This window comes from Galeopterus variegatus, unplaced genomic scaffold, assembly GCF_000696425.1.
Source record: "Galeopterus variegatus unplaced genomic scaffold, G_variegatus-3.0.2 Scaffold3805, whole genome shotgun sequence".
In the NCBI taxonomy this organism is placed as follows: Eukaryota; Metazoa; Chordata; class Mammalia; order Dermoptera; family Cynocephalidae; genus Galeopterus; species Galeopterus variegatus.
The window spans coordinates 3,586-17,218 of record NW_007729916.1 but is presented as its reverse complement, the minus strand read 5'-3'; the positions used below and the strand labels follow the sequence as shown (position 1 = coordinate 17,218).

Here is a 13,633-nt window from a genome sequence, read left to right as displayed (position 1 = left end):
CTCATGCCTGAATAAAGTTTATCTAACACATGTAATTTTCTCTTTAAGGTACATCACAGCCTCTTGTATGTACACTAGGCAGCACTTCAGCACTACACTTGGGGACCCTTTTAAACAGTGAAATCACCTGCGAAAGGCTCAAAAGTGTGAAAAACATGGCTCTAAGTAGACCCTGTAAAGGACACTTGTTTATAGGATGAGAGCTTAAATGAGAAATCAGAGCATCTCCTGTTTAGCCTCAGCTGGGAATGTGATCACTGGGCGACTGAGATTCTTTCTCTGTTCTGTATACATCTGTGAATGATCGCAGAAGCACCATGAATATTGATTTTGGGTTTACACATAGCTTCTAAGCAAATTTGCAAATACAGAATACATGAATAATGACTGTACAATCAATATGTCAAACTTTCAATCTTTATTTTCATTTCATTAGAATTTTATGGTAGTGGTGTTTGTGGTCTAAATTTTATATTTCTAAACATCTGTAGCAAACTTATCAGATTTCTAAATTGAACAGTCACCTGTTTCCTATTGACAGGTTATATTTATAGCCCAACCTATGGGTCATAGTCTTCTATTTCTTACCAGGTGTTTTTTCCTCCTTCAGGAAACGATGCCCCCACCAACACATACTGCATTTTCTGGCCATCATCTGCCATTTGTTGGTTTTACATATACTAGTAGCTGGTAAGTTTTAAAAGTTAGCATCACTTGGACAATTTAAAGCAAATTAAAGTGAATTGAGGCTTTAAAAAATGTAATCTATGAGAGGGCCTTATGAATTAAAACTTTAAAAAAAAATAGGATGAGCCTACTGCCTGAAAAAGTTAGACATTACAAAAAGAATAGAATAAAGAAGAATTTTAACTCATTTTAGAGGGGAAAGAATAAAAATAGAGAGCTCAGAATCTAACCCTTAGCAACGGGGCAGGAATTAGAAGAGTCGATAAATAGAGAGCTCAGAATCTAACCCTTAGCAACGGGGCAGGAATTAGAAGAGTCCCATGCTCGCCTTGGCCGTACAGCAGTAAATACATAGTACAGGTATTGAATATATATTTCCTCGGTGTCAAGCGCCAGAACTTTCAAGTCATCAATCTTACCTTCCTTTCACTGACCCTCACTCCACTTAGTTCCTTTCTTTCTCCTTACCCAGTTTAATTTCCATTGAGAATGATGATAATCACTCCTTGCATGCCACCTTCATTCCCTTGGCTTTCTCCTACTCTGTTACACTTATTTTGCTAAGTCATCATTGATTACTAAATTTCAGTTCTCTGCCTGTACCTGTGCAGTTGAAAGTGACTAGAGAAAAATATCTGACCGTTCTTACAAGTCTTATTTTAAATTCATGATTACCAACGTCAAGTGCCCCTTATTGCTGCCTAGCAAATATACTAGGGTTCTTCAGAAAGTTCTGGAAAAATAGAATTAAACGATACTACAAATCTTTCCATGAACTTTTTGAAGTACCCTTCTACTGTATTACTCTAGTGTATTTACCCTTTACGCAGTAGGTAACTATTTCATACTTCCTACTTGCTTCTGAAACCTCTGTCATTCTTACTCTCAGCTGATAATCTTGCTTTCTCTTTCACTAAGGGGGTTGAAGCATACAGCAGACAGCTTCCAACAGCCCCCTCACATTTACCACCTGTATGCTTCTGGATCCATATGCTTTCTACTTTTCATGGATGAACTGTGCAAGCTCCTAGCTAAGGCCAACCTCTTCGGTGTTCTCCTGCCTAGTCTGGTGCGCTGCTTGCTTTTACATCATAAATTTTCCCTTTTTGTGTCATCTGCCTCATCAGATCATTTCCATCAACTTACAAACATGCAGTTCTTTGTCTCATCTTAAAGCGAAATATAAGCTCTCTCTGGGTCAAACTTCCTTTACCTGTTGCCAACCATTTCTCCGTTCTACATTATAGCAAAATTATTGTAAGCTGTTGACTATATTTTGTCCATTTTTCTCACTATTTTTCTTGAATCCATTCCAAGTCGGGCTGGTGCCCTCATTACTTCACGCAAACTGCTTTTATTAATGTCACCATTGACCTCCATGTTACTAAATCTAATGATCGCTTCTCAGTCTTAGTCTTACTTGCGTAGTCTCATGTCATTTGCCATAGCTCCATGCCATTAAGAAACTTTCTTCTCTTACCTTCCAGGGCACTTGACTGAGTTTCTTCTTACCTTCCTGGCCACTCTTTCTCAGTGTTGATTCCTGATTCCTCCTAATCTCCCTGACTTCCAAATGTCAGTGTTCTATGGCTCAGTCTTTGGACTTCTTTTTTCCTTCTCCGGGTGTACTCTCTGGTGTTCTCCCAGATACTTGCTGATGACTCCTAACAGTGTATCTGCCCCTGAGACCTCTCATCTCTCGTCTACTTAAAATCTGTCTTAGCCTCCTACAGAAACAATGTTCATAAATTTGTTTCTCATAAATCGCTGAGCCTGTCCAAGTGGTCCTCTTTAAAGATATGTGAGAACATGTTACTTCCCTGTTCAGGACCAGCTCTCCCACGCCCAGCTTCATTGTTCTTCATATCTTAGCTCCAAACCAAGGTTCTTACAAGGCCCTGCACAAATGGCTCACTTTTTATTTTTGGCAGCTGGCCAGTAGAGGGATTGAACCCTGCACCTTGGTGTTGTCAGCACTACACTCTAACCAACTGAGCTAACTGGCCAGCCCCTATGACTGGCTCATTTTTTATCTCTCTGATTTTATTTCCTGCTCCTCTTCTTCTTGCTCACTGCATTCTTTACACATGGGCTTCGTTTCTGGCCCATGAACACATCAGACGTGCTCTTCTCTCAGGGCTTTTGCACTTCTGTTCCATCTGCATGGAATATTCTTTTCCCCAATATTCCCTTCACTGGTCCCTTTACCTTTACTCGGCTTTTCTCACTTTGACAGTGACAGCTTTCCTGACCACTTTATCTAAATTTTTTATCGCCTCCTCCTTTGTAGTTCATTTCTCCCTTTCCTACTTTATGTTTTCTCTCTACTTGTGTATTTCTGTCTCTGTCACTCGAATGTAATATGGGCAAGGATTTTTGCTTGTTTTGTTCACTGCTGAATGTCCAGCACCTCAGATATTTTAAATTAAATTGTATTGCATTAAAGAAAGCACCACACTTTTGAATTTCAAATTCTGGTAAAGAGAACCATGGTTGGTGCTTTTGACAACTATTTCACTTATATGGTCATATTTTTTAAGGTGCTATTAACCCTTCATCCAATGTCATTTTACAATTTGTGTTTTTTTTTTTTTTTTTAATTCAAGTTTTTTTTTTTTTAATTCAAGATAATTTGAGGGATTTAAGTTTTCTATTTTAAAAAAATATTCTAAAAAGTAGTTTATGGAGATTTTGAAAAAAAAATTTTTTTACAATCATTCTGGGTGGCTAACTATAACTAGGTATTCAAATCCGTGTTGTAAATGAGTTTTTTTTTTTAAATTCAAGATAATTTGAGGGATTTAAGTTTTCTATTTTAAAAAAATATTCTAAAAAGTAGTTTATGGAGATTTTGAAAAAAAAAATGTTTTTTACAATCATTCTGGGTGGCTAACTATAACTAGGTATTCAAATCCGTGTTGTAAATGAACAATTTCAAAAGATTACCTTTTTTCTTCAAACTTTTTCTTGCATTATTTAATCCATGGTTTTTTTCCCCCTTTTCTTCAGTGTTCTTTCTGATCGGAGCTGTCTAAGAGTTACAGCTGGTCCCACCTCACTGGATCTTGATGTTAATGTTCAGAGGACTCTAGATAACAACTTAGCAACCGAAGCTTATGAAAGAAGAATTAAGCGCCTTGAACAGGAAAAACTTGAACTTAGTAGAAAACTTCAAGGTAAATATATTTTAAAGATAGTATTATTCCCTTTGGAATTGGACTCACAGTGTTATGAACTGTTTATTACAAGTGGTTGTTTCATGAAATTATTAAGTGGTAAAAATCAAGTTGTAGAAATTTGTGTGGAACACAGAGTGATATCATTTACATAAAATCATGTAATTAACAGTATAAACAACAACAAGATAGCATTTCTTTCCGATGGGTGCATATGTGTATAAATGTGTGGGAATAAATATCTTATGGGGGGGGAAATGGGACCTCTAGGAAAAAATGCTCATCCTAGTATAATACTTTAGTGACTTTTCAGATGACATTTGCTCAATTTTTGAGAGTTCTAACTCCTGTCATTCTGTCATTCTCTACCACATTGCTCCTGTCATAAAACTTAGTGATGTAATAATGCCCATAGGTGAACCTTAGGATTCTGACTTAGTTTCTCAATTCTTCACCTTCAGTGATCTTGTTCTCCACCATACCTCATCCACCCTGTCCCATGATAATAAGATATATCTTGAGATTATGATATCTGAAACCCTTTATTAACCTCAATTTCAAGCGAATCTTCCGTAATCTCCTGCTTGTAATTTTCTAGTGAACTCTCTCTGGGGTCTTAACGTCAATATTTTTTTAACTCTGTCATTTACCTACAATTCCATCACCATTTCACTGTTCCTCTTATACCTTCCTTTCTTATTCTATGGTAAGCATAATCTACTGTGAAGCTAGGGCTCGGGCTCACAGACCCCTCACATGCCAGGCTGGGTCACCAGACCCCTCACGTGCAGGTCCACAAGCTAGGTAATTGGGAAAGGTCCCAGGAACCATTGGCAGATGACACGAGCTCAGTCCTTAGCAGCAGCAGCAGTGGCGACAGTGGCCTCTCGGGGCATCTCAGGGACGCTGGCAGTAACAGCTTGCAGCAACAGCCTCCAGCAGCAGTCACGGCAATCCCCGTAGCCCCCCCGGGGGGATCCTGGGGGCAGGGGGGCCCTGTGGGTCAGAGCTGCTTATCCTTTATACTTAAGTCCATAACCCAGGACACCTGGGTGTACATGCATGATTACACTAGTCAATAGCCAAGGAACACCTGGGCGCACGTGCATATTTACATCAAATACTCAGCAAGATTCTGAACTCATCTGAGGGGCCCCTGACCATTTTCCTATATTTTCCCAACATCTACCTTTACATATATCCTGAAATCTCAAAACAGTAGATTTGAGGATGTACGTAAAGGTATGATTACGACTAACTGTAAGTCAAAGTTTGCCAGACTCCTTTGGCAGAACCTGAACCCTGATTAAATACAGCTTTGCCTCTGCACCTGTGTGGCATGCTGACTAATGCACTTCAAATTCATGAACACTAATCTCAGGTCAGCTCCAATGCTGCCCAGCAATCCTATTTTTTCCCCTCGCTTGTTTCTTTCTCTACCTTATGTTGCAAAATCCAGTGATCATTTCTCAGTCCTCATCTTTTAACTTGTGAGCACCATTTGACCCAATTGACCATTTCTTCCTTCTGATAACTTTCTTTTTTTGGCTTCTGGGGCACTTTGCTCTCTTGGCTTTCTTTTCCTCATTAGCCAGTCCTTCTTAGTCTCCTTTGCTGATTTCTCCTTAGCTCTTTAACCTTTGAAGCTAGAGTATTCCATACTTTCAGGCACTCAGAAGTTACAGTCATCCTTAATCCCTGTCATTCTCTCATACCCCCTCCGATCTGATCAATCAGCAAATCAGTTCACCTCTGCTGTTACAGTAGATTCAGAATCTGATTATCACTCACTGTGGGCTCCTACCCTGTGTCAAAGGGCAAAATGACAACAAATTTAGTTTAAAGATCTCAATTGGCTTTATTTGCAGTTCTGGTTTTATAGGCAGAGAAGGGCTGAAGAAAGCAGAAACAAAGTGGATTGGTCATTCCAAAGTTACTTCTTTATAAGGGGAGGACAGGGAGACAGAGCAGTAGAAAAGTAATTGATTGGTTAACATTAGGTTACTTCAGGTTACCATTTTTTGTAAAGTTTAAAGGAGAGGGAACTTCTTCTTCTTCTTCTTCTTCTTCCTCTTCCTCTTCCTCTTCCTCCTCCTCCTCCTCCCTCCTCCCTCCTCCCTCTTCTTCTTCTTCTTCTTCTTCTTCATCATCATCATCATCATCATCATCATCATCATCATTATTATTGAAACTGGCCTGTGTGGGAAATTAGGCTGTTATCTCTCTCTTCTGGTTTCTCAGAAGGTCAGATAACTTAGTGTTGGTTTGGTGATGAGGAATTTAGTATGAGTGACTCCGTTTTAGTTTGGTCTGATCTGTTGGGGCCTAGTGAAGGAGCTTAGTCCCAAACAATGGCTTTCTATAACTTTTACTTAATACCTGTTTCAAACCACCGTCGACTCTCACCTATATTTTCCCTGCCATGCCTCTCCCCTCAGCCCCCTTCCACCACACTTTCCTACAGTTTGTTTTCAACATAACAACCAAGTTAAAAAAACAAAAAATGGCAGAAATCGTAAAACAGTTAGGATCCCTATACTGCCCACATCCCCCCCCCCAAAAAACCAACAAATCAACATAACAGCTAAGTAATCCTATTAAAAAACCATTTAGATCATTTTACTTCAGTGTCTATCCCCACTCCTAGTGGCTTTCTGTCTCTCTCGCATTAATAGCCAAACTGATTTCAGTGGCCTAAGGCCATGATCCAGCTTCTTATTACCTTTCTGACTTCATCTTCTACTGTTGTCCCTCTTGTTCTTTCTGTTCTAGCTGCCCTGGACTCCTTGCTGTTCCTTCCACGGGCCAGGCAGATCCACACCTCAGGGCCTTTGCATTAGCTGTTGCCCTACCTCAAATGTTCTTCCTTTGATATCACGTGTCTCATTCCTCCCTTCTGTACTTGAACCATGTCTCCACTTGAATGAGTACCTTCAATGAGGCCTTTCCTGACCGTCGTATTTGCAGTTTAATCTCACATCTGTCCCCAGTATTCATTATCCCCCTTGTCTGCTTTATTTTCTCCAAAATAAAGAATGTAACATACAACATATTTTACTTATACATTTTGTGAATGAAGGAATGTATGTAAATAATCAAGACCTTGTTAACTCCTGAGAGAAAAAGATCAAAGTTTTACAATCATAAAATTTTGCCATCATGCTTCTAGAAGGGCCAGTAGATACCAGCTTCTGTAGACATCAATAGAACAGATTATTTTCTGTTTTCAGTAATTTGCTAAGATCTCTGCATGAGAATTACTTCCTCTTTGTGACCCAAGTTTTTTCTTTGTTTTTTATATGATGATATACATACAGTGAAGTGTACATACATTCTTCTTTTAAGTGTAAGCCCAATAAATGTTTATACTTGTGTATGTGTATACTAAAGTAACCTCTACCCATATCAGTGTACAGAATGTTTTCAGCTTAGCATAAAGTCCCTTCCTGTCCCTTCCCAGTTTGTAACTTACCACCCTGAAGTGAACACTATCCTAATTTCTTTCACCATTAATTTTTACCTGTTTTTAAATTTCATATAAATGGTATATAGTATGTTGTCTGACTTCTTTGACTCAACATGTTGTTTTTGAAATTCATTCATGTTTTGTTTGTGTAAATACCAAAAAGTTATTTATCCAATCTGTTATTGGTGAACATTTGGGTTATTTCTATATATTGATTATTACGAGGAAAGCTCCTATGAATATTCTTACACATTTCTTTTGGCGGTCATATATACTTATTTCTCTTGGATGTATACCTAGGAGTAGAATTTCTAGGTCATAGGATAGAGTATTTTCAGGTTTAGAAGATGTTGTCAACAAGTTTTCCAAAGTGATAGTATCAATATATAGTTTCACTAATAATATATGAGTTCCACTTGCTTTAACACCCCCCCAGAACTTGACATTGTCAGCTTGTTTTTACTGGTATCTCTTCTGGTGAGTGTGTAATGGTGTCTTGCTGTGATTTTAATTTGCACTTCCCTGATAAGTATCTTTTAAAATATATTTGCTATCCATTTGGATATTCAGTCCTCTGAAGTCTCTGTTCAAGGTTCTCACCCATTTTTCTATTAGGTCTTTATATGTCTTTTTCTTAATAATTTTATTTTACCACTTAATAGACAATATAAAGATCTCAAGTTTCTTATATGATTGTTATTATATATTTTACTTTTATCTATGTTATAAATCTTTCAATATATTTTTTTATTGTTGCTTGACACATTACCCATTAAATACCTTTTTAATTACCCACAAATCTACTCTTCTGGTGGTTTTTATCTCTTCCTAGTAATCCATGTTTCCATCTGGAATCATTTTTTTCAGCCTGAAAAACTTCCTTTAGTATTTCTTGTGTGTGTTGTGACACATTCTCTAAGATTTTGTCTGTCCAATGATGTCTTCAGTTTTGCCTTCATTTATGAAAGATTTTTTTTGTTGGGTTAAAATTCTAGCTTGGCAGTTTTGTCTTTCAGTGCTCTGCAATTGCTGTTCCATTGTTTTTTTCTAACCTCTGTTATTTTTCTTGAGAAGCCAGCTGTTAATCTTCATCTCTTGAATGTAACGTATGTTTTCCCCCCTCCGGCTACTTTTAAGATCTTATTCTTAACTTAATTTTCAAACAGGTGCCTATGATGTGCCTAGGTGCAACTTTCATTATATTAATATAAAATCCTGTTTGGGATTCACTGAGCTTCTACAATCTTAATTTGGCTACTTTTAAGATCTTATTCTTAACTTAATTTTCAAACAGGTGCCTATGATGTGCCTAGGTGTAACTTTCATTATATTAATATAAAATCCTGTTTGGGATTCACTGAGCTTCTACAATCTTAATTGTTTTTTCTCAGTTTTAGAAAATTCTAAATCATAATCTCTGTAGATATTTCTTTTGCCCCATTCACTCTCTCCTTTCCTTCTGGGACTTCGATTGCACATATGTTAGACTGTATACCACATTTCCTTAATGCTATGTTCTGTTCCTTCCATTTTTCCCATTGAAATATTCTATTAGTAGGAGATTTCATTCTGACTTTTTAGAAGGCCCCCATGCAGTCCCCAGGTTTAAAGAACATACAATGGGGATAAGAGCACCATAATTTTAGGGACTGCGTGATTTCCAAATGCTTGTACCAGCCCAACACATCGTCCAGAAGCTTTGATGGTTTTTCTTTCCAGCATAATACCCCTTAGTTCAGGCTGTGCTGGAGCCTAAATTCATTCACAGAAATGGACAAGGTTTCCTGGTAAGAAGCCGTTGTAACAGCCCTTTCACCTCAGAATGGCTTCCTCTCTGGTTTATTTTACTTAGTTCTGTTTGCTTTCTGAGGTCCATGATGTTATTTAAAATTAGAATTTTTTGAATTACATAGTGTGTTTTTACTTTTTACAGTGGGAGCTGTAGAACAATGACCTGTTGCTTTCTACTCTATCCTATTACAAATGGCAAATTCCTATGTTCCAGGGTTTTTTTGTTTTTGATGTTTTGAATTCTTCAGTTTGTTTTTAGAGAGTATTGTTATATGTGATTGGTATCATTTGCACAAAGCAAACTCAACAAAAATGTAAGATTGTTGCCTTTTGGCATTAATACCTGTATCATAGCAATGGCCATTAACTGACATTTGAAGCTGATTCATTCATTTATCAGCTATTTATTGAGCACCAGTGAGCCAGAAACTGTTCTGCATGTGACTGGGGGTATAACAATGAGTAGATAAAGACAGAAGTATCTGCTCTCGTGATGTTTACATTTTGCTTTGAGGAGACAGGCAATAAACTAGAAAGTATGGTCATCAGCTAAGAGTAAGGAAGTTAGAGGAGACATTAGATTTTTGACAAGAAAAAGAAAAGATGTGTAATGGTCCATTTACAGAAGAGTAAATGGACTAGGGAAATATTTTAGGGTTGTCAGGCATTACCAAGCTATTAAAGGTTAGTAATCATGAGTTTTAAATGACTATAGATTTTCTTCAGCCACTTTCAGCTAATTGGATGAAACCACAGAGTAGGATTTAGCCAGATTTGGGGCCTTCTAGGCTAAGTACAGTGGATGAGAGAAGGGCAAAGAAATCGAAGGTGTATGCAAAGCAGTGATGGACCAAGGAATCTAATCTGGGTAAGTAAGAAAGCAAAGGGAAAAGACTGGGAAGTGTTAGGAATAGTGGATTGGCACTCCCAGTGGGAATAAGGAATTATTGAAGTGATCCCTAGAGTATGTAAATTGTAAGGATAAGAGGTATGATTTTTGGAGGCTGTGTAGTTATTGATAATGACAGTTTGTTAGTAGAATTTCTCAGTTAGGTGAACTACAAGCATTTGGGGCAGGGTAATTCTTTCACGTCAGAGACAGTTTCACATTCTATGTGTGGAGCATTCTCGGTCCCCAGAAGCTAAATGTCTATAGCAGTCTCCTAGCACTGTATCACAACATTCCCCACCCCACCCCGCACTCCCTTCACATTAGGTGGTGATATCACCTGTAGTTGAGAATCACTTGTCTAGGGTATTACCAATTAATTCTGTGATTACACTAGAGCAAAATCTTGTCACCTAGATTGTTTTGGGCTGCAAGTATGAAAATTCTTAAATAATATGGATTTATTTTTCCACTTAAGAAATCAGAGGTAGATGGTTTCAATGCTGATATTGGGGTTACTGTTACTGTATTATTTTCTTGACTTTCAAAAGAGAAATAAAGAAAAAAGATTCTTTTCCTTTCATGCATCTCTTATTTAATGGGAGATTAAAACCTCTACCAGAATCCCCCCTAGTGGACTTCTTCTCAAGGTGCTAACTACATCAGTATACCTAATTCTTGCCCAATACTGACAATGTAGAATTGAATTACCATGATTAATTTAGACCAACCACAATTTTGACTGGGCTCAACTTGCCTGTGCACAGTGGAACCTGATACAGTGGATTTGGTTCACCAGGAGAACCAAAGAGGAAGAGACAGAGAGGAACAGCTGTTGGGTAAAAAGCACGGGTGTTTGCCATAGGGATTTGTGTGCCTGAGAAGCCAGTCTCTTGATGTTAACGTCACTAAGCGTAATAAAAGGAGTTGTAATGGAAAGAAGCGCAGAAAACAATGTGTAAAAATCCTTATTCAAGAAGAGAATAAAATAGGGAAGACAAGTGGATAACGACAATAAACAGGAAATGAGAGTTGCAATAGATCTAAGAGTGTTAGGGAGGAGAGAGGTGGCAACAAAGAGCGAGGGTACCTCTGCCACTTCCATGCCCCGCAGTAGGTGGGCTATAGGAGGAAAAATATTTCCTGTTAATGTCCATTGGGCGTTTTTTATATCTCCCCATTTTCTACTCCCAACTTAGATGTCTTTAAAAACAATAGAAATAATGGATGTTCTTATTTTGGGGGAGTGGGATGCAGCTGGCTTGTAGGGGGATCTGAGCCTGTGACCTTGGTTTTACCAGAACCATGCTTTCCCAAGTGAGCGAGCCAGCCAGCTCCTTGAATGTTCTTTTAAAAATAATCATACAAAAAGGACCAATTTGTAGCATGTTATGAACCCAACGAAAAGAAATGGGTAAGAAATACTTATTGGATGTAGAAGATGCACAATATACATCTTATATCTTAAGTTCAAATTAGCATATATTTGTTGAAGTAAAAAGCGGTCAGTAATGATTTGTGCAAACTCACAAAAAATGCTGGTAAGGGAGAGTTACTATTTGGGAAACCATCCCATAAATAGCAAAATAGCTGTTTTAGAGCAAAGGGTGCTTTTGTTTCTAAATAAAATGGTTTTAAAGTTTTCTTTTTTCCATGTCTTTTGATGTTATCTGGGAATAAACCTCAGTGTAGTTAATGTTTCATTAATACCTTGGTCAGAACTTCAAGATAAATTAATACTTTTTATTTTAACTAAATTGATAAACCAAAGTCACTATATATGGGCCTTAACTTTCATACATAAAATTTGGAAGTCTAGCACTTCTATGTATTACAGATTAACATATCTAAACCTCCCTTCATAACATCAGATTCACTTCTTTATGCATCATATGACAGATGATGTTTTTAATTTATTACATGGTAATACTCCCTGCTAAGACAAAAAGGGGTTGAATAGTTGATTCATTGGCAGAGTACACCAACAGTATTTAAAATAAAAAATCTCACATAAAAAGCTAGATTCTTTCTTCCATATGTACTATAATTTTAAAGACATGGGGAATGGGATTTTTATGACTTAATTTTAATGTGCTTACATGCTTTATGTCAATTGTTAGATGTTTTGGTCTGAAGAATTAAATAAGGATTTCTCTATGGATAAATATATTACTATAACAGAAATACCTGAAACTGGGTAATTTGTAAAGAAACACTATTTATTGCTTTCAGTTTTGAAGGCTGAGAAGTACAAAGTCCAGAGAACACATCTGGTGAGGGCCTTGTTTGATGGTGACTCTATACAGTAATGCAGGGTATCACATGGCGAGAATGGCTGGGCAAGAGAGGGATTAACCCCCTCACCTGCATTCATTTTAGAGCCATCAGAACTACTCCCATAACTCCCATTAACTCCTATTAAACCATCAGTGGGTTATTCTATTTACAAGGGCATGGTCCTGACAATCTAATCACCTCTTCAAAGACTCACCTTTCAATTACCATAATAGCATTTACCACTCTCTTAACAGTCGCAGTGGGCATTAAGCTTCAATGAGTTTTGGGGGAACATTCAATCCATGGCACTATTACTTTACACTAATTTAAAAAATGTAGAGTATGGCAATATTTTTCATTCTTCTATTCTTTTTTTTTTTTTTTTTTTTTTTAAAAAGTCAACACAGACTGTCCAAGCTCTTCAGTATTCAACTGTTGATGGTCCACTAACAGCAAGCAAAGATTTAGAAATAAAAAACTTAAAAGAAGAAATTGAAAAACTAAGGAAACAAGTAACAGGTAAATTTCTGTGATTCACTATTAATTCTGTTTAGCAGATTTTAAAATACGGTTTAACAACATACAAAACATCTATTGAGTACCTGTCTGTTATGTGGTGTGAGTTTTATGCCAGTGAGGAAAAGGCAAATAAGAATGGCTTCTGCTCTCAAGGAGCTCACGGTTTTATCTGGGAAACAGATAAGCAAATGCTCGTTGCAACTGTGACAAGGCTATGAGAAAAAGTAAATAGAGGTACATGGAGAGTACATAAGAGAAGCACTTAACCCACACTTAAGTGAACAAGGATGACTTTTTTGGAAAACCTGTTAGTTTTGAATATTGAGTTGGAATTTGTCTGGCAACGTATATATATGAGTAGGGGAAAAGATGTTAGAAATGAGTAAGAAGGGCACCGTAGACAAGGGAATTGCATGTAGACAGGCATCAGGGCTTGTGGAAATGTATCTTCATTGTAACAATTCATTTTTCAGTGTGTTGCTGAGATTAATTAAAATGAGACATGAATTGATATGCTTATTTATTCATTCATTCCATTTATTCATCAAATATTTACTGAACACCAACTATGTACCAGCTGTTGTTTTAGGCTCTTGGGATGCAATACTAAACAAAACAGACAAAAATCCTTGCCCTTGCCTGGGTGAGAGGTAGATGACAGATAAACACCAGTAAATACATGTATACAACTTTGTAAATGGTACCATATTTTAGAAGGTGATGAGTGCTGAAAAATAGAGTACAATGAGAGTGAATCAGATACTCAAGATGAAGAGTTTTGTCATTTTAAGTAGGCTGGCCCAGGTGTAGGCCTGATTGAGAAGGTGG

The 13,633-nt window shown here is 37.4% G+C and overlaps 1 protein-coding gene across 1 annotated transcript in view; it reads left to right on the top strand.

The window, feature by feature from the left end:
- The window catches only part of LOC103601597 (serine/threonine-protein kinase MRCK alpha-like), a gene marked incomplete at its 3' end in the record, with an annotated part of 191,175 nt that extends 178,370 nt beyond the window's left edge, over positions 1-12,805 (top strand). Inside the window, exons 9-11 of the mRNA XM_008586026.1 lie at positions 611-690; positions 3,697-3,863; positions 12,683-12,805. Of these exons, the coding sequence (XP_008584248.1) occupies positions 611-690; positions 3,697-3,863; positions 12,683-12,805 (370 nt within the window). The remainder of the gene's footprint in view (positions 1-610; positions 691-3,696; positions 3,864-12,682) is intronic.
- Between the last annotated feature and the right edge of the window lie 828 nt (positions 12,806-13,633).